This window comes from Tachysurus fulvidraco, chromosome 22, assembly GCF_022655615.1.
Source record: "Tachysurus fulvidraco isolate hzauxx_2018 chromosome 22, HZAU_PFXX_2.0, whole genome shotgun sequence".
Taxonomy (NCBI): Eukaryota; Metazoa; Chordata; class Actinopteri; order Siluriformes; family Bagridae; genus Tachysurus; species Tachysurus fulvidraco.
Window position 1 is genome coordinate 18,209,911 of NC_062539.1, and position 21,535 is coordinate 18,231,445.

The 21,535-nt window shown below is 39.7% G+C and overlaps 3 protein-coding genes across 5 annotated transcripts in view; all 3 read right to left on the bottom strand.

The window, feature by feature from the left end:
- The window catches only part of rinl (Ras and Rab interactor-like), a 13,654-nt gene extending 9,286 nt beyond the window's left edge, over positions 1–4,368 (bottom strand). For 2 of the 3 annotated variants that reach the window (XM_027162171.2, XM_027162170.2), the window contains exons 1-2: positions 4,034–4,368; positions 1,803–1,960 (exon numbers count right to left, since the gene is read on the bottom strand). In XM_027162171.2, coding sequence (XP_027017972.2) covers positions 1,803–1,843 — 41 coding nt within the window. In that variant the 5' untranslated portion in view covers positions 1,844–1,960; positions 4,034–4,368. Of the gene's footprint in view, positions 1–1,802; positions 1,961–4,033 lie in introns of those variants that run through there. The other variant, XM_047806565.1, reaches the window with a different exon arrangement.
- Positions 4,369–5,974: 1,606 nt separating this feature from the next.
- sirt2 (sirtuin 2 (silent mating type information regulation 2, homolog) 2 (S. cerevisiae)) lies at positions 5,975–14,535 on the bottom strand. Its single transcript, XM_027162160.2, has 16 exons — positions 14,378–14,535; positions 14,083–14,138; positions 13,394–13,445; positions 13,134–13,244; positions 12,980–13,021; positions 12,754–12,860; positions 12,072–12,128; positions 11,906–11,974; positions 11,457–11,586; positions 11,304–11,363; positions 10,236–10,291; positions 10,082–10,158; positions 9,585–9,636; positions 9,427–9,494; positions 7,767–7,833; positions 5,975–7,009 (listed from the first exon to the last, which is right to left on the bottom strand). Exons 1-16 carry the CDS (start codon positions 14,391–14,393, stop codon positions 6,866–6,868), a joined length of 1,164 nt encoding a protein of 387 aa, XP_027017961.1. The 5' UTR covers positions 14,394–14,535; the 3' UTR covers positions 5,975–6,865.
- A 699-nt stretch (positions 14,536–15,234) lies between these two features.
- On the bottom strand, positions 15,235–21,322 carry dmac2 (distal membrane arm assembly component 2). Its single transcript, XM_027162161.2, has 6 exons — positions 21,258–21,322; positions 20,354–20,532; positions 19,844–19,924; positions 19,232–19,371; positions 16,343–16,505; positions 15,235–15,785 (listed from the first exon to the last, which is right to left on the bottom strand). The coding sequence occupies exons 1-6, from the start codon at positions 21,273–21,275 to the stop codon at positions 15,635–15,637; spliced, it is 732 nt and encodes a 243-aa protein (XP_027017962.1). The 5' UTR covers positions 21,276–21,322; the 3' UTR covers positions 15,235–15,634.
- Positions 21,323–21,535: the final 213 nt, after the last annotated feature.

The following is a 21,535-nucleotide window of genomic DNA, read 5'->3' on the forward strand; positions in this document are numbered from 1 at the left end:
ACAGAATATTTACAGAATATAAGAACTATAGTACAAGTATAATTTTCTAATAATATCTATATGATGATATTATTATTAGCTACATCTAGTGATCTGTTCTGGGACACGTCAGTGGGACACGTCAGTGGACACGTCATTGGGACACGTCAGTGCCTTACTGTCTTTCCTTTATTTTTTGCAGGAAAAATGTTGATTAAACATGTCGTGAATATCTGACCTAAAATCTGTTCCCATGTAAAGATGGACATAATTTAAATCAATTCAAATTTTTACTAAATTTTTATTTCTATAGCACTAATAAATAAATAAATAAATAAATAAATAAATAAATAAATAAATAAATAAATAAATAAATATAAAACTAATTTTTATTTCTATAGCACTTTTAACAATGGACATCGTCACAAAGCAATCTGACAGGAATACACTAAAACTGTATAGAAATAAAAAGGACAAATATTAAAAGCTGCTGATCACTATTAATCTAGTGATCAGCAGCTTTTAATATTTGTCCTTTTTATTTCTATACAGTTTTAGTTTTTTTCTATACACTTGAAGATTCATCATGATCGCTTATATTAATATAAACTCATTAGAATGAGGATGTTGGCACTGTTTATCTATATAGTACTCAATTTAGGCATTTAATTAATTACATGGTAGAATAGTTGTGGGTTTGAGGCTGATCTCAGGTCAGTCAGATGGAACCGATGTGTGCATTTGAGTTTTTTGAACTGCAGCTCTATAAGTCATGAGAAAGCAGGACAAACACGAACAAACCGGCTTGCAAAGAGGAACATTTGAGAGCAGAGTTGCTTAACACAGCAAAACTATGAATTAAGATGGAATTGCATACTGTAGCTTAGCACTTAGCCAAACTAACAATGCTCATCATCTCTGAAAACAAAAGGCTCCGTTGTTACCTTCAAAATAAAACTCACAAATCTCATCTTTTAATTAATTAATCAAACTATTAAATATCTTAAACTCATTGTTTAAAGGTTTAAAGTAATATTTTGCCTATTTATTGGACTGTTGACACTTTTAAGTTATTGGACTTTTAAACAAACAGGATAATAACTACACGAACTCCATAACGAATAAATAGCTTTAATAAAGGGAGCTTGTGATTTACACAACTGTATAAAAAATATCACTAAAGCTTCACTAAAGCTTCACTCACAGATCTAAACCATCATCTTTCACCTTTACTTCAGATTGTTCTGGAATGAACCCACAATGATGGACAATTCCTCTAAGCTAAGCTTCAGTGAATTTGCGAATGAATCCCAACACATTTTATAATTCCAGCTGCACTTTATTACACACTCCATATGAACTTTTATTCGGTGTATCTATTATTTCTATTTTTATAGAGTAAATCGATTTACTCGGTACTCGCTATACACGTGTGTGTCTGACTAAAGTTATCGCCTACATTTCATTCTTTCTTTATTGATGATTGTGTAGATAATCACGATGGGTTCGTATCTCGTCCTCTCAGCACATGTATTACTGTAGAAGAGTCATATTATATTTATGGTCCCGTTACGTCAGGTTTCACACAGAAGTTGATGCATTTCCTTTAAAGCTTGTTTCCTCTCAGTGATTATAGAGACATTTGTTTCTGGATTGTTCATTTGTTCATTCTCCAAATTTTCTGTAAAGCTGCTTTGTGATTATATCTATCGATCCTGTTCTACAATAAAGCTTAAATGAAGTTCCTGCTGTTCAACATGAATTCCCTCTGTAGGTGTATTATACACACTTCCACATAATGACACGAATATAGTGTTTCTCACCTGTCCCCACTCTTTGTGGGCTCATCATCCAGTCTCTTCATTGTATCTGATCATCTGGCTAAAGTCATGACGGTGTCAGGAAGTCTTACTAAGCCACGTTCTGTCCACCGGTGCAGATCCTCCTGTGGTTCAGTAGCAGAGGAAGCATTCGCTTCCCTCTGACGATTAGAGATAAGATAAGAAAATAAAAGGACAGAAACCAAACACACATATCATGCACACACAGTTTCCAGAAACAAGTCATGCGTCTATAACGAGTGCTTCAGTCTTTCCACACTTGAAGCGTACGATTAGCTAATGAAGGATGTTTTTCTGAATCATCTTGATTCTCTGGAAATTGTGACGTATAAGTGAAAAACAAACCTTGTTTTCAAAAAGGAAACTAAGTGTGGATTAATATTGAGCACTTAGTTGCTTTATTTGTGTATATTTTGGGGAATTAATATTAATTAATATTAATATAAGTTTTTTAAGAAATAAAAACTCTTGGTTGGTTTTTATTTAAACTATTCAAGGTTCATCTCAAAGGTCTTGTCTTCTCTCATCCATCAAATAACTTATAAATTATCATTCACTTATTTCAGTTCAGCGTCCAGTCGAACATAGAACGATCTAGAATCGTGACAGATTGTCTTTGGGCTGCGATGACCTTCTGATGCTACACGGTTAAAGCTACGTATATCTGATCCATCACGGTGCTGCGTGGAACCTGAGGTCAAACATTTCGATGTAATATGATGAGTAATTAATCAGTGTTAATCATGCAAATGAAATGCAAACATGTCAAAAAATGCTTTAAGTCATAATTAAATAGTAACATCGTTTTAACAAATAAACCTTTTGACTTTTACCTCAACACATTTTTCAGACACACTCTCAGGGTCAAAGACGCCTGATTTTCACACTTAATAAAATCCGGTTATAAAATAAACTTTTCCAGGAGAGATTTTAACCTGAGTGTACAGTAGATGTGGGGATTTGAGCATTCAGTATTAAACACGGTGCATCAGAGAGGTCAGACTCTGGTGTCGGCCGAGGAGCACTTTGTGCACAGTGAGACTGACATCTGCGTTCGGTTGAAGGTAAAATCCACAGCATTCAGAGGAATTCTGTAAACTTCGGGCTTTCAAGATCGTGCCAGCGGTTTGGAGAAGACCCGAATACGGAAGTGATGACAAACGGTTTTGACACATTATCTTTATCCTCCATCCCAGTTATGTATATTTTAATTAAAACTGTGCTAAGTGTTGAGTGTAAAAGTTAAACTCCATCTGCTCTCAGCTAGATTGATATTCAGAATGTTGAAAGCCTTTAATTTATTCTGCATGAAGGTATGAAAGTGTTAAAAAAAACACGTTCATGAGGTTTAAATTCCACAGAAGAAAGTTTTAGACGTTTTAGATTCAATAGAGGAAAGTAGAGGAGCACCTAAAGCCCAAAAGTACAGAATTATTACTTTCTTGTTACTTGGTCTTGTATAAATAATATTTTTTATTACTTAACAATACTGTTATTAATAAGTGTTTGACCTGCTAGTCAGTGTTTGACCTGCTAGTCAGTGTTTGACCTTCTACAGGCGCCTTTCAGCTGTACGTTTTTTGTGTTGAGTGTCATTACGTAATAACACTTTATCTGTTGAAGATGAGATTTTAAAAAATGATTAAGAAAAAATAGGAAATGAAGCAACGCTGACAACAAAAGTTTCACCTTTTCTACTTGATTTTATTCTATTTCCTGCTGTTGTAGTTATTTCACACATGAAATCAGAAAATAGAAATTCAGACCGAAAGACGGAGCCACGTTGACGACGTAAGCGAAGCTGCACAAATGTAAAGATGCCTGTCGATGAAATGTGCCTTACTTGTGTTTAACATCACTTTATGTTTTAGATATGCGTCAAATAACTGAACCGAAATTCTAATTCTAATATTTTCTCAGATATTAACAAGCTGCAGTTAGCCGTGGCCTTAGTGGTGTGTCGTGGTCTCACGTGAACTCGATCTATGATGATGTGGTGCTTTGTTAAATGTTCTGCTTGTTAAGTAAATGTTTGTGATGTGACATTAAAGCAGAAACGTTTCATTAACTTTAAGGTATTAATAACAGTTCATCAGTGAACTCATGTTACAACAATCCTTTGAGCACAGGAAGAAATCCAGCACACGGTTTAAATCTAACATAACTAGTGATAAGAGAACAAGACTGATGATGGATTATAGAATGAAACTTACATTATTAATGGACTCGTCTGCTGGTTCTTCTAAGCCTCGGAGTTTAGAGTAATCGCTACGCACTGAGTGTCACGCCTGCACCTCCCCATTGCACAGCTCATCTTGGTTTCAGTCATCTTGTGAAACTCGGCCTCGCCACTCCATTATATACCACTTTATCTGTCACGTAACTCAGGTGTGAATTTACTCCTGGACTTTATAACTGTATCATTTCTGCCGTGACATTTCACAACACTTTCTTTCTTTCTAACTTTTAAACCTGAATCTTCTGTTTTTGTTCATGCTTCCTTTCCCTCCTCTCTCTGAAGACTGTGGTAAACCTCTCTGTCTCTTTCTCTCTCTCTCTCTCACACACACACACACACACACACACACACACACACACACTCACACTCACAGACACAAACACACTCACAGACACACCCACACACAAACACAGTCACACAGTCACACACACACACACACACACACACACACACACACACACAGACACAAACACACACAGACACACACACACACACACACACACACACACTCCCTCTCTCTCTCTCTCTCTCTCTCTCTCTCACAAACACACGCACACACACACACACACACACACACGCACACACACGCACACACACACACACACAAACACACTCACAGACACAAACACACACGCAGACAAAAACACAGTCACACACCCAAACACACACACACACACACACACACACACACACACACACACACACACACACAAACACACACACACACACTCCCTCTCTCTCACACACACACACACACACTCACAGACACAAACACACTCACACTCACAGACACAAACACACACGCAGACACACACACACACACACACACACACAAACACACTCACACTCCCTCTCTCTCTCTCACACACACACACACACATACACACTCATACACACTCATACACACACATATACACACACACACACACACACACACACAAACACACAAAGCTCTGCTTTACTAAGACTCTTGCTTCATCTTCATGAACAGAATCTTTAACAGTTCCTATTATGAGTTTTATATTAAAGTATTTGGACAGAGCTTGTAAAGTTTCGCATCGTCTCAAAGAATCTTTACAAAACATCCTCATGTGTGTGACACCGGAAAGGAAATAATGTCAATGTAAATGATGTCCTTTCTTCAGCAGGTTATAATTGTGCGACCGAGAGCTCCTGAGGATCCACCAGGCCTGCAGAGCACAGAGCTCACCACAGACCCAGCACTAATAACTGATGCTATAAGAATTGTTTCACTATTTTGTTGTTGAATGTAATGAATGCACAAGCAGAGAAACACTGCAGCTTTCTGGTCGGGGAAAATATGATGATAGCGAGAGTCCAATCGAAGAACATGTTGGACGTGAAGAAATCGTCATTGCAGCACTAGACGCGGTCGTTAGCTTTTTATGACATAAAATCATGATAAGCCGAGCATCCTGTTGTGCAAGTAACTGAACTGACTACTGACTTCTCCTGGTTGCTGGTTAGGTAACGACCTGACAGCTAATTTCACAATAAACCTTTAATGCTTTAAAGTTCATGCTCCTTAAAGCAAACCTGGGATTAACTACAAACAGTATTATAGTGCAGTTACAGGCCAAATAAATAAGGACCCATAACATTAGGAAACACTTAATTATTGTTCCTTGTTTTGAGATAATCTGTATGTCTTCCTCGTAAAATGTCGAGTTCTTCTTTACCGGCTATGACGTGTTTATTAATGACCTTAAAAAACTTTCAATATCAATATCTATTCTAAAGAGCGCCATCTAATGATATTAAATGATATAAGTGTGGACATACAACTACCATCATCATCATCATCATCATCATCACCACTTTCTGACCAATCAGAAGTGAGATCTTAACAATCCTGTGGTACGTAAACACAAATCTCTGCTTGTAAGAACAAAACTGTATTCAATAATTACGTGTTTATTTTCTGCTGGTTCTCCAACACGGTTCATGAAACATGACAGCACTAAAGCTGAAGATTTTCTTGCATAATCATGAGACAGGAAATACACCAACATTTCAAAAGAAAAAAGAAAAAAAATATTAAAAGAAAGAAAGAAAGAAAGAAAGAAAAAGCAAATGAAACCATTTAAACAAATCAGATGCAATAATGGATAATTTCATTAATAGAAGTGTTTTTTAAAAGAATTTTATATAAAGTTAATTAACCAAGAGAAAGCCGACGGAGACAAAATACATCCTTCAACTTGATCAAAATTATAAGTATTCTTACCATTAAAGCAGCTCCATCGTATCATCTAGCTGCTATTTATTTGGCTGGACATAAAGTTATTTACTGATTTTGTTTATTTCACTCTATAATCACTCACGTGCAGGTTTTTGCCTCAGTAAGGCTGTACACACATTTCCATAAGCATTAATAAATCCCTCTGGCACCTTTTGCAAATAAAACACCACTCATCTGTCAAGAAACTGTATTAAACAGCCTCCTGTACATACGATAACACTCCATCAGAGAAAGTTATGCATAAATATTCCTTAACAATAAAATGACAAATGATTGTTTAAAAGCACATCAGGATCACGGTGAACCGATCACGTGGGCTTCGCCGTCGCCTGCGTCTGCCTCGCCTCGATGCCTACGGTACAATTAATAGCTTACGTGATGAATATCGCTGCCCTGCCTAGTTTTTTAGGGAAGTTTTATGTCCGTTGTAAATCTAATACGACAAGAATTTCCGAGAGACAGAGAGAGAAGTTACAGACGTGTCTCTGAGGGAATCTGAGAAACCGTCGTAAATGGACCAGCGTTTCATTTCTTTACTCTGAATTATTTCTTTGATTTGTCAGTAGCTGCGTTTTCGACGTCTTTCTCCGAGGCAGAAGAGCTCCGATTCATCTGCTGGCCTTTATTTGTTCCCTCTTTGCTGTCAATGAGAGCATGTTCACGCTTCACCAGCTCCTCCAGCTCAGCCTGAAATAGAGGAAAGTGGAATAAAGGGAACACGATCATCAAGATGTGGTTTATTTGGACTCAGTGGACACGACCGATAGGAGCACTTCACATCTGTACAGTTATTGAATCGGAGAGTCGGGTCAACAGTGTAGTGTATGAAATTCTGCTGAAACCGGTCAGGAAGACTACGGAAAATAAACACTTTATATAATCATAAGGAGCAGAAAAGCTTCTCAGCATCCCTTAGTTTGGTGTCCTAATTTGCACACTAACACATTATTCTGTGCCTTTTGTAGTGAGCAGTGTGATCAGAATATAAACTCCAATAAAAAGAAATACAATTCAAGTATCTGGAGGATAAACCAAAAAAAAACAAAGTGTAGAATGTTGGACACTTCATGGACTCAACAGTCGTACATAGCAGGTGGGGGTGGAGCTATCAGGCCCACATTTGTGATGTAATATCGTATAGCTAGCGGCGTAACATTACATGAGTTTGACGTCATTTACCTTGGAGTGGTTTAATGATTTATACTTCTGTTTAGTAAAAAACGTTAAGTGTCCCATCTTCTAAAATTCTGACACTAGATGATGGAGTAAATACGCCACAGTGTGTAGTACATCATTTGGGACGCAGTACCTGACTCCATGATCACAGGACATCATGTGCCGTGCTGACGCCACATGATTGGCGGATCAGATGGCGTGGCAGGTTTACGTGTACTGCAGGTGAATACAATTATTAATCTGCATGATTGTATGTGTGATATTTTACCTTCCATCCCAGCAGCTCTGCTAGAGCCAAGCAACCGTCATCACACGAGGTCAGATGTGCAACATCCCTGTGATCGACATGAAACAGCTGTCAATATAATCATCACCTTTAATCATCACCTGTTCACTCCATATGAATAAACTGCAGTGACCTTTTTTCTGCCCTTAAACCAATCTCTGTAGGTTGGGGGAGGTTTAATGGGTGGTTTAATGGGTGGTTTAATGGGTGGTTCATTAGCAATGCTGTTAAAGTAATACATATGGATGCAATGGTCTCTCATCACTACTGGATTTTGTACCATTTCCTTCGAGTAAGTATTCTCCCACATGTCTGGTTAGTTTATAGTTCAGACTCCATGTTTGCTTTGCCACAACTTCAGCACTGGACTGCTGTTTCAGAGTTAAAGTGTGTATTGTCATGCAGCAGGTTTTCCTGGACGAGGGTCCGGACCCCCGACAGTCCTGACCAGGATAAAACGGTCACTGAAGATGACTGAGAGGGAAAAGACCTGTCTGTCCAAATATGTACAGTAGATACGTTCTGAAAGAGGTTATATTTCATAAAAGAATTTGTAAAAAGCCAATCTTTATATAAATAAACTGAAAAACTCATCTGAGAAGTGAGTGAGTGAGTGTGTGTGTGTGTGACGTGACGTACGGCTAAGTACGGTGACCCATAGTCAGGATTCCTTCTCTGTATTTAACCCATCCAAAGTGCACACACACAGCAGTGAACACACACACACACACACACACACAGACACACACACACACACACACAGCAGTGAACACACACACACACACACACACACACACACACAGCAGTGAACACACACACACAGCAGTGAACACACACACACACATAGCAGTGAACACACACACACACATAGCAGTGAACACACACACACACATAGCAGTGAACACACACACACACACATAGCAGTGAACACACACACACACACACAGCATTGAACACACACACACACAGCAGTGAACACACACACAGCAGTGAACACACACACACAGCAGTGAACACACACACACACACACACAGCAGTGAACACACACACACACACACACAGCAGTGAACACACACACACACACACACACACACACACACACACACAGCAGTGAACACACACACACACACACACACAGCAGTGAACACACACACACACACACAGCATTAAACACACACACACACACACAGCATTGAACACACACACACACACACAGCAGTGAACACACACACACACACAGCAGTGAACACACACACACACACACAGCAGTGAACACACACACACACACACACACAGCAGTGAACACACACCCGGAGCAGTGGGCAGCCATTTATGCTGCGGTGCCCGGGGAGCAGTTGGGGGGTTCGGTGCCTTGCTCAAGGGCACCTCAGTCGTGGTATTGCCGGCCTGAGACTCGAACCCACAACCTTAGGGTTAGGAGTCAGACTCTCTAACCATTAGGCCACGACTTTGAAGTGTATGGGAGCGGCCTTATAGATTAATGAGCACTACTGAGTGTCTCAGAGCAACACACTGACTAGCCTTTTCTTGGTTGCCCAGACCTGAAGAGGGGCAAAGTTTTCAGACATATGGGCATGAGGAGCATCATTTTATATCAATTTTATTTCCAAACAAACTCACCTGTAGGCTTTATCTGAATCGAAATCCATTCCTCCTCCGAATCCCAGCAAGCCCATTGCAAAACCGGACTGTCAGATAAACAGCGAATAAAACGGAGATTGTTGGGAAATGTTTACAACGGGGCGAGTACATGACTTGGGCACATGAATGGTCAGTACCTGTCCTGTCTTCTCCATGTTGATGAGGAGTCGAGGACAGCTACTGGGAACTCTGTTGGCAGAGAAGATTAGTCAAAGTAATGAAGAATACATTGATGGAGTCCTTTGTGGTAATGACAGTGTTGTGGGTTGTTGTAATGCTGCATAATAAAACTCCTCCCAATCAGACTGGAGGCATTTCTCTGTAAATGGTTCACAGAATATTTCTGTAGACTTTTGTATTCATACTGCTAAAACCGTTAGTCGCCTGGGTTACACGTGTGTGTGGGCGGAGCTATCGATACAGGGGTGGGACTCATTTGGGTTAGGGGCGTGTTTGTTTTGGTGATTTTATATGTCAACATTGGCTTTCAAAAATCGGAGACGGCACCTTTAAGTGTAGCACGTATTCTTTCCTATGAGAACGAGTTTACTCATAAACACCTTTATCAGCCTCACTGTTCCAACACTTTAGGACAAACTCTCTCTCTAAATATATACATGTTTGTGTTTGTCACCTGCTGACGAGAGAGGCAAAGGGTTGAACCTGCAGAGACGTGCCCATAATGATCAGAAGATCACACTGAGGAAAATCCTGTACACATAGAGAGCATGTGAGCGGAACAGCAGGACGAGTGAAACTGTTGAAGAAACATGAAACTACTTCCTGACCTTTTTCATTGTGCTGAAGAATCGAGCCGGTAGACTCTCACCGAAGAACACGATATCTGATGATTAACACAGTGGGTGATTTACACAGAAAGGGTTTTACTGCAGTTGGACATGTTTATAGACTTGTAATAATTATGTACTCGACAGTATGCCACTATTCCAATGATAACCAATATATCGGTTTCTTTATGACTCGCCGTATAAACCTGATTCACAGGATTCACAGCACCACCTACAGGTGACCTGTCAGAATATCAGGTTAATACAGAATACAGCCATAAAGAAACCTATACATTGGTATATATATATATTTTATGTAACACCTTGATCCTGGAGAAACGTTGTCTCATGTCACTGTGTACTGCAACAGCTATATATGGTTGTAATGACAATAAAAGCTTCTTGACTTGATGCATTGTAAAATAAAATAATAAAAATAATGCCTTCTCCACAGGGACTTGAGGACTTCTCTTCTTCATGCTGTTGGATCTTCAACACTCTCTTTTGTTAGCTTGTTCACTGTGATGTTATTGCGATACGGCCGTCGTTAAGTGTTTCGCTTCGAATGTGATTTCAAAAGAGCTACATAAATCATTTACTGCTATTGTTATTCATTCATTCATTCATCTCCTACCGCTTATCCGAACTTCTCGGGTCACGGGGAGCCTGTGCCTATCTCAGGCGTCATCGGGCATCGAGGCAGGATACACCCTGGACGGAGTGCCAACCCATCACAGGGCACACACACACTCTCATTCACTCACACACTCACACACACTATGAACAATTTTCCAGAGATGCCAATCAACCTACTATGCATGTCTTTGGACCAGGGGAGGAAACCGGAGTACCCGGAGGAAACCCCCGAGGCACGGGGAGAACTTGCAAACTCCACACACACAAGGTGGAGGCGGGATTCGAACCCCCAACCCTGGAGGTGTGAGGCGACTGTGCTAATCACTAAGTATCGGTAGTACTATATAGATTTATATTAGTTTATACAGTGCTTTAAACTGCATATTTATATATACAGTATATTCATTACTATGATGATGATGATGAACTCACCAGGTTTGACCAGACTGTTGCAGGCTTCACACTTAGGAATGTCTTCAGTGAAGATCTTGTCTATCAGTTATAGAGATGAATAAAAATCAACAATCTCTTCACATGAATGACTTCTGATCTGCTCCGGACGGTACATGAGTATGTGTAGCTTACCTTTCATCCACTCCATGCTGTACTCCTTCCGGCAGGGGAAACTCACACAGTGTGACGTGTGAAAAGTTCCATGGGCTTCAATCAGGTCCTCTCCTTCAAGCCCTGCCACTCTCTCTAAAGTATCGATGTTCTAACAGATACAGAAACCTGGATTGTGTGACGCTGACCGTTAATGTGACAACACACACATGCACGCGCACACACACACGCATGCATGCACGCGCACACACACACACACACACCAATGCATGCACGCATGCCCAGACACACGCTCGCACTCTCTCTCACACACACACACACACACACACGCCCACACGCATGCTTACACACACACACAAATACACACACGCCCACACACACACGCCCACGCACACGCTTACACACACACACAAATACACACACGCGCCCACATGCCCACACACACACACACACACACACACACTCCTGACCTGTGAATAGCAGCGTTTAAGAATGCCTTTATCCTTAAGCATCCTCATGAAGTAATGACACACAGTGGGCTAGATAAAACAAATCAGAGACAGTGTTAAAGGTAAAGACGAGCACAATACGAAGATAAAGACTGATATCTATTCTGAGGAATTATGGAGTTCCTACCTTGAATTGTCCTGGATAGAGCTCTCTGGCCAAAGCAAAGAAAGGTTCTGGATGTTTCTGATAGGAAATGAAAAAAAAACAAACAGTTGGTATGTTGAGTAACATCTGGTCACATCTCTCATGTGAAATTTGTGTTAATCCACCAAATTTAGACTAAAGCCTAGTTTACAAGGTCTATTTTCTGCAGTGTTTTAATATTATTTCTTGTCTCACTGAACAGGTTCCCTATAAAATCTTGTCCATTTCTGTTTATACAGTAAATACTCTATATAACAGACTGCAGTGGAGTTGGAGTAGTGAGAGAAGTCTCTTGTCCATTTGTTTGACTTTGTAAAGGTCGTGTGTGTGTTTTGTATCGTCTTATCCTGTCGTCACATCGGTGTCTTTCAGACGAGTGTTTTTGCAACAATAAAAAGTTTCAGATGCTGTTAGAAATGTCATTAGTTCTCTTCGATCTCAGTCGTGTGGTCTGTGAGCTCATCCTGTTATGTTTAAGACTCTGGACTCATCTCAAAACTTATGAATACTTTCTTTGTCTGTGACACTAAAACTCCGCTGGATTATAAAGAAAATATCTCGTCTCCAACGAGCAAGTCACCTGTTCAGAAACATTCTGTTCACAACACTTAAACCCGAGCATAAACAAATAAACGCTTTTGAAGAGACATTCAAAGACAAAGACCTGGAAGTAGTCGATCTGAAAGATGGCCTCTGGGTATGGAAGGTTGTATTTCTGCAGATTGGAATAGAGGCCAGTTCCAGGAGAGCGGAAGTCAGGAATGCCGGCCGCTGCATGGGTGTGTGGGTGGGGGTGGGGAGGTGTTAATAATATGCTGATTTGTTTCTAGTCATTAGATTATACCAAGTAATAATTAGTAAGTCAGCGTACGCAGACGCAGTGCACTTACAGGTTGATATTCCTGCACCCACCATACAGATAACATTCTTGCCTAAAGAACACAATAAGACAATAAAGTGGAGTTTAAGAAGTAAAAAGGTTACATCATTTATCTAAATTATGGGACAAAAGACTACAGAGCTCAGTGTAACACTAATACTTACATTTACCACTCTGTATATAACGAGCAACTCCATCAAGGCTCAGTTCGTCAAGGACTTTCTCTCCAGGGCTCAGGCCGAGCGTCCGAGAGAAGAGATTACGCAAGAAATCCACTTAAAAGGATTAACAGGATGAAGTTTAAAACTCAAATCTACTCACACACATAGAGTCAAACACGATGATGTAAGCGTAGAGGACGGTTTCAGACGTAATGAACAATTCCTCAAACTTTATTAATAATAAGGAAACAATTGCTGTTTACTTTCGGTGTCTCCTGAAGCGTCGTCTTCCTCACTGCTGTCGTCAGAATCTGGCTAGAAGGTCATAAAAACATTAAAATAAAAATAATAAAAATTGAAAAATAAAAAAAAAAATTGGATGGAGAAAGTAAAGTATTTAGTAAACAGTCGACTTCAACATACTTAGAAATACAGAATGTCAAGGTAAAATAAAATAAAACCCTGTTTAGGATTTTGATTGATTCACTCTCACTGTAAGCTTTGGTTTTAGTGAGTAATAACACACTACTGTGTGTATTTTAACTGTGCATGTGTGTGTGTGTGTGTGTGTGTGTGTGTGTGTGTGTGTGTGTGTGTGTGTGTGTGTGTGTGTGCGTGTTTGAAATATTTTATCTTGTTATTTATTGTTTAAATGGTCAATCTTACTGCTTTTTATTAAAGTTAAATTTGATTTCATAACAAATGTGATACTCTGTCTGAGTTTGTGTGTGTGTGTGTGTGTGTGTGAGAGAGAGAGAGAGAGAGAGAGAGAGAGAGAGAGAGAGTGTTCATCTTGTCAATGTTCATCAGCTTCTGACGGTCAGAAGATTTAATTAAATTTCACAATCACAGGTTTCTATCACACACACACACACACACACACACACACACACACACACACACACACACACACACACACACACATACACACAAACAGGTAATAAAGTGTTACCTGGTGTTCAGGTGTCTCACGTGTCTCAGGCTCCTCTTCAGCTGTTGGACTTTGTTCTATAAAACAAAACCAGCAATATTACAGAGACTCGGTGTCACTCGTTAACTAGTCGTTAGCTGGTTGTTAACTAGTCGTTAGCTGGTTGTTAACTAGTCGTTAGCTAGCTGTTAGCTGGTCGTTAGCTAGTTAGCTTCGGCAACTGTGTCTCTTTAATACAGCATGGGAAGTAGATTAGTTAACTTATCTGAGTAAGGTGGATAATAGGATGAACCGAGCTAGAGTTAGAGTTAATTACCTTGTGGTTCTGACATTTATCCTGTAAATAAACCGTAAATGTAAAGAAAATGTTTAAAACCCAGCGATTCGTTTAAAGGGACAAGTGATTGTTGTTGTGCGTCAAGATAAATCGTCCGACTGGAAACAGAAACGTCGCTAAAATATATATATTTTTTCACGTTAGAATAAAAAGCAGATTTGCAGACGAGGACGTTTGAAAACTTAAACTATTAATTAATTAATAGCAATTAATATTAGAACCAAATACAGAATCTGAACTCAGTAGTATAAGCTTTTCTTTCTTCCCCCAGACAATAATAATGTGCAATAATCTTACATTTAATTGTTACAATCTCCATCATTTTACATCCTGCATCTCATTACATTTTATTCTATTTTATTTTATTCTCTCATCTACAGCACAACTGTACATACGATTTATTTATTTTGTAATTTATTTAATTATTTATTTACATTTTTTTTAAACATATGTATATTTTTTTTGTATTCTCATCCTGTTGTCTCTGTGTTCAGGAAGAAAATGACCCTAAAACTAATTCCTTTGTGCACAAACATCCTATAAAAGCTATAATAAAGTTCCTTCTGATTCTGATTCTGATCATAAACACAACCCCAAAACCCCTTGTGGTTCATTTGGGTAATGCAGCTAAAAATCCGCACGTTTCTCTTTTACATTTGAACAAAAGGAAGGTTTAATATTTTACACTTGTTGCATTTGGTTAGTGTTAAAATCTCTGTGACTTTATCAATGTAAAATGTGTAAAAGTTTCCCTGTCCTGATGTTCAGGTCACGTCCCCTCACACTAACACTAATAGATGTATCACCTGAACACGTGTTGAACAGATAAAGACCAATAAGAAGCATTTTTTTTTTTATAAATGATTAATCCATCACAGTCTAATACAACATCTTCATTTACATTCAACTTTACATCACATAATTCCACATTCCTACTAAAACAGTCAGGAAGCAGCTACTAAAACAGAGACAGCTGGGAGACGAGAGAAGAACTGCTGGAGCTCTCGTGAAATCTACACTGATGACGGTACAACAAACCAGGCAAAGATACGACAATAAGCTTTTAAGCTACACTCCTGTCATCGGCCCTGCGATTAAAGCCACGTGAGACTTAAATCTAAGCTTTTTCTGTGTATAATCATTTCCTGCACAAATATTCCTCACTCGAGTGAACTACATTATAAGATGAACAGGAGCATCATGTGGATCGACAGTCCTGTAAGATCTGAACACGTCTCAGAGTCTCTGCTGCTCTGGGCTCCAGAGTCCATGATCATATTCAGCACCGATGATCTTGCAGTTAGGTAACATCTCCTCGATAAGGATGCGCACCAGGCCTGGATTCTGCAGCTGTGGGAGTGAAGATATATCCAGCTGCTGCAGCTTCCTGAAGCAGAAACACACAGACATGGAGATCAGTATTTTGACATTGTCCTGGGGCGTCTTTAAGATCGTGTCCTCTGAACAGTCTGAGAGAGAAGACACTGCATATTCAACAAAGTCTGTGATGACAAACACAACAAGCAAACTAAAGCCAAAAAAAAAGCATTCTGGCATATTAGAATTTTCTGAAATTAGAAACAATGGAATACCATTCAGTTATATATAATTTATATTTATGTACAATTTTTAAATAAAAAAAAAAAAAGCATTTGTCGATTGTAATAACTAGTTACCCCAATGCCTCTTCGTCATAGTGTCACCTTACGGCTGCAATTATCGAGTCTTCTAGGAAATCACTAGCAGCTTTGTATATCTGGATCCTAATCGTTTTACACATTATTACTTGTAAACACGAGTGCTATTAACATCAGATGAAGACTGCTGCTAAACAGCAATTTTCAGGCCTCAGAGGGAGCTAAACGAGTCGTTCTAACACACGACTGGTGTATTAAATCCTAAAACATCTTTTTTTTTCTTCACATTTACAACAAACTGCTGTACCTGAGGTGTTGTAGTGCAGCTAAACCTCCTACGGTGATACGAGGGCATTGTGAAATGTTCAACTCCTGTAGGGTCTCACGGAAAACATGCAGGCGACCAAGGAACCAGTCATCGACCTCCGGACAGCCCTGCACCGAGAGGGAACGCAGGCCATGCTGACTCGCTGTGGAGAGAGATACGTCACTAAAGCCAGGACACTTATAGGTCAGAAGGTCACGGAATAGGTGTCAGCTGAGAAAAAGCACTTACACCTGACCATGACAGCAGAAATGCAGAAATCTAAATTTTTGCAAATGTTCTTATGTTGATAAAACAAACGTATTTATTAAATAAATATACATATCTGTACATGGCATTGATTATTGATTATTTTCCCTTAACAGCATGTCTGCAAGTATGTTCCTCTACCACCGCAGGAATTTTAAGTAATTTCCAAAATTTAAATAAATCAAATCATTTGGCACTAATTATATTAAAAACTTACATTGTTGACTTTTTAAAAATCCATTTGTAGTTATTAGTATATAATGTTGCAGAAGGTTCATGAATTAAATGATGAAGAGCAAAAAAATGTGCAGCTTATTACTGAGAAATTCACAAAACACAACGTTCACCGCCTCGAAGTCATTATCTCATGCGGTTACACAGAACTGACACGACGGCCTCCTTCTAAAAGTATTACATAGCTATCTCTTCATGGAAAGCATCACCATAGCAACGTTTATTCCTTTTTCATTGTTAAAAACAGATGATGTGAGCATCTATAGCCATGTAAAGTCTGATAACCAACACATGCTCATGACCTGTGACTACAACCTTAACTCCAGTAACTACAGCTGCATCGATAATACACCACATCAGTGTAATACACATGACGAGACATTTATACACAAGGTATTGAAACTACAGAGCCACGTTTCACACCACACTGAAACTTGTATCAGATTTAGATTACTGACACAGGAAACTCTCAAATTTCACTAAACACAGGAAGGAGGACGGTGTTTAAAGGTTTTGGTTTCATATTTAAGACAGAAATTACAAATACCAAGATCTGAAGTCCATCGGAATTCATTTTAATTTCCTCCACCGTTCACTAACAGTGTGTGTGTGTGTGTGGGGGGGGGGGATTTCTAACGAGAATATTCTACAGGGCAGAAAGAACAAATAATGAAATTTGCAGCACGGTAAATTATTATACAAGTATTTTCAGATGTAAGTAGGTGTAAACCGTCCCGATGCTTAATAATAATCACCTCCTGTATTAGATGTGTTTTTATTGGACCGCTGCTTTACCTGAAAGTGTCCGTTGTGTCTCGTGTATTAAACAAACATCCTAAATTCTGTATTATCGTTCTTTTGGACCTCAGCTAACGATTTATTTTTATCCACAGCAGTTGTTTTGTATTCATACCACTGCATTTCATCAGTAACTGTAGTTTCATATGCTGGTTTTTTGTCCATTTATTTTCCTACTGTACAGCCACTTAGTTTCATGTCACTCCACTCTGCTATTTCTGCTTCATCAGATTTTATATTCTCATTTTTATTTTTTCATCTTAATTCCTTGCATTTCGTTTTTTGTTTTTTTTTACACCATACTATTTCTTTATATTTGTTATTACATGGACAGCCATAAAAAAGCTTTTATCCAAACACCATACAGTGTATGATTGTGTATGTGACCAATACACTTTGACTTTGATCTACACACACACACACATCGTACCTACACACACACACACCGTACCTACCCTCACACACCGTATCTACACACACACACCGTACCTACACACATACACTGTATCTACACTCACACACCGTACCTACACTCACACACCGTACCTACACTCATACACCGTATCTACACTCACACACCGTACCTACACTCACACACCGTACCTACCCTCACACACCGTACCTACCCTCACACACCGTACCTACCCTCACACAACGTATCTACGCTCACACACCGTATCTACACTCACACACCGTACCTACACTCACACACTGTATCTACACACACACTGTATCTACACTCACACACTGTACCTACACTCACACACTGTACCTACACTCACACACCGTACCTACACTCACACACTGTACCTACACTCACACACTGTACCTACACTCACACACTGTACCTACACACACACACTGTATCTACACACACACACTGTATCTACACACACACACTGTATCTACACACACACACTGTATCTACACACACACACACACACCGTACCTACACTCACACACCGTACCTACACACACACTGTATCTACACACACACTGTATCTACACACACACACTGTATCTACACACACACACTGTATCTACACTCACACACTGTACCTACACTCACACACTGTATCTACACACACACACCGTACCTACACTCACACACTGTATCTACACACACACACTGTATCTACACTCACACACTGTATCTACACACACACACCGTACCTACACTCACACACTGTACCTACACTCACACACTGTATCTACACACACACACCGTACCTACACTCACACACTGTACCTACACTCACACACCGTACCTACACTCACACACCGTACCTACACTCACACACTGTACCTACACTCACACACTGTATCTACACACACACACTGTATCTACACACACACACTGTACCTACACACACACACTGTATCTACACACACACACACTGTATCTACACACACACACACTGTATCTACACACACACACACACACTGTACCTACACTCACACACTGTTTTGATGATGAATTTAGTTTGGAGAGTTAAAATGACTAATTTGCTTTCTGTACGTTCTTCCTTTTTAAATAAAGATCTTCCAGGTGCTATTGTGCCGTGTGTGAACATGACGAGAGAGGATTACTGAGGTTGTGTAGTCCAGTGTGGTTTAACAGAGTCCCGCTCAAGTCAATCTCCTCTATAGTGGACTCTGGTGTGTATACAAAGTCAAAGCTAAACCTCCCCTTTGGATCGACACGAAACCATTCGGTCTGTCCAGCAAACCTGTGAACAAAAAGCATTTAGTGTTAACAACACGGTCTGTTTATCACTACAGTGTAGTTACAGCCTGAGGATCTCCTGAGATTTACACACACAACATGTGTAGAGTTTAAAAAGACTGGTGTGAAAAACTAAATAACGTCCTGTGTGGAGGCTCTATAGTAACCTAGTAAGTCTAAAGTAACTCATATAATCACTCTTTACTCCTGTGGTGAGAAGAAAAGCAGATCAACATGCCCAGAACATTGACATTTTACATGGATGAGCTTCTACAGCAGATGAACACACATCAGGTTCCACTCCAGTCAACCGAGCACAGATTCACCAAAACTGGACAGATTACAAAGGGTCGTTCTGTGTAAACTCTAGAGACTGTTGTGTGTGAAACTCCCAGGAGTTCAGGAGTATCTGAAATACTTCATGTAATCTTTTACTTTATGGCTCATGTTTCTGTAAGATAAGATAAATACTGTACCTGAAGCCTCCTCCCAGTTTCAGAATGGAGTACGCTGCTGCCACATTTACACCATATTTCTTCTGTGCGTCTTCATAGAACCTGCAGCAGGGAATATAGATGAGTATAAAGGAAATGTTTTGTGTTTGTAGACTGGGAACTCAGTCATTACATTACATTACATTACATCACATCCCATCACATCACATCACATCACATCACATCACATCACATCAAATCACATCACATTACATCACATCCCATCCCATCCCATTACATCACATCCCATCACATCACATTACATTACATCACATCACATCACATTACATTACATCACATCCCATCACATCACATTACATTACATCACATTACATCACATCACATTACATCACATTACATCCCATCCCATCACATCCCATCACATCACATTACATTACATCACATCACATCACATTACTGCCCACAGCTCATTACTCTGTGTCTCACTTATTAAGCTGCTTTAATACAAAGTGATTAAACTTTATAACTTACAAATTTTTGCGCCTCACATCTCGATTTTTTAACCAGTTGCTAAATTTTAGGAGATATTCCACTTCAAGAAAGCGCTGATTTAGCTGAAGGAGGAACTTGTGAAACACAGATGGGGGACTGGAAGCAAAGTGCCTTCTAACCACAGTGAGAGTTGGGATCAGGGCACAATGACTCCTCACCTGAGGAAAGGAGAGGAGGAGACAAGGAGAAGAGAAGAGAGACAGAGAGACAAGAGAAAAGAGAAAGAGAAGGAGAGAGGGAGAGAGAGAGAGAGAGAAGGAGAGAGAGGAGAGGAGAGAGGGAGAGAGAGAGAGAGAGGAGAGAAAAAAGAGAGAAAGGAGAGAGAGAGAGAGAGAGAGAGAGAGAAGGAGAGGAGAGAGAGAGAGAGAGAGAGAGGAGAGAGAGAGAAGAGCACGGCGAGAAGAGAGCAGAAGAGAGAGAAGGAGAGAGAGCGAGATGAGAAGAGGAGAGAGAGGAGCATTGGGAGGAGAGGAAGAGAGAGAAAGAGAGAGGAGAAGGAAGAGAGAGGAAGAGAGAGAGAGAAGAGAGAGAGAGAGAGAGAAGGTGAGAATGAGAGAGGACAGAGAGAGAGAGAGAGAGAGAGAAGGACGAGAGAGAGAGCAGGTGAAGAGAGAGAAGAGAGAGAAAGAGAGAGAGAGAGAGAGAGAGAGAGGGAGTGAGCGAGAGAGAGAGAAAGAGAGAGAGAGAGAGAGAGAGATTGAGTTAATACTATTTCAGTACATAACACTTTAGTGGTGTTTATTTAGCTGTAATCCCTTTGTTGATGTTTATCGCTTTCTTTACCAGCCCAGTGTGACTCTACACCATCACAGCTGCTTCACTACAATGACACTACAATCACATGCAGCTCTAAACAACATATAAACACGAAGGCTTTTCTCACCAACATGGAGGTCGCCATGTTAAACAATCTACTGCTACGGCGAGCACAGAAGGACAAACGGTTTTTTTCTTGATGTTTGTGAAATAAACCAGCAGGTGGCGCAAACATAAAGGGAAATAAAATCACAGTCCAAGTAAAATATCAACTTAGAAATGCAATTTATGTTTCATTTCGAGTCCAGAAGTATTGGCACCCTTATTTATGGAATTATCTTTTGTGTCTAATCATAAGGGACTGTGTATAACTTTATATATATATATCTTTTCCAAATAAATATG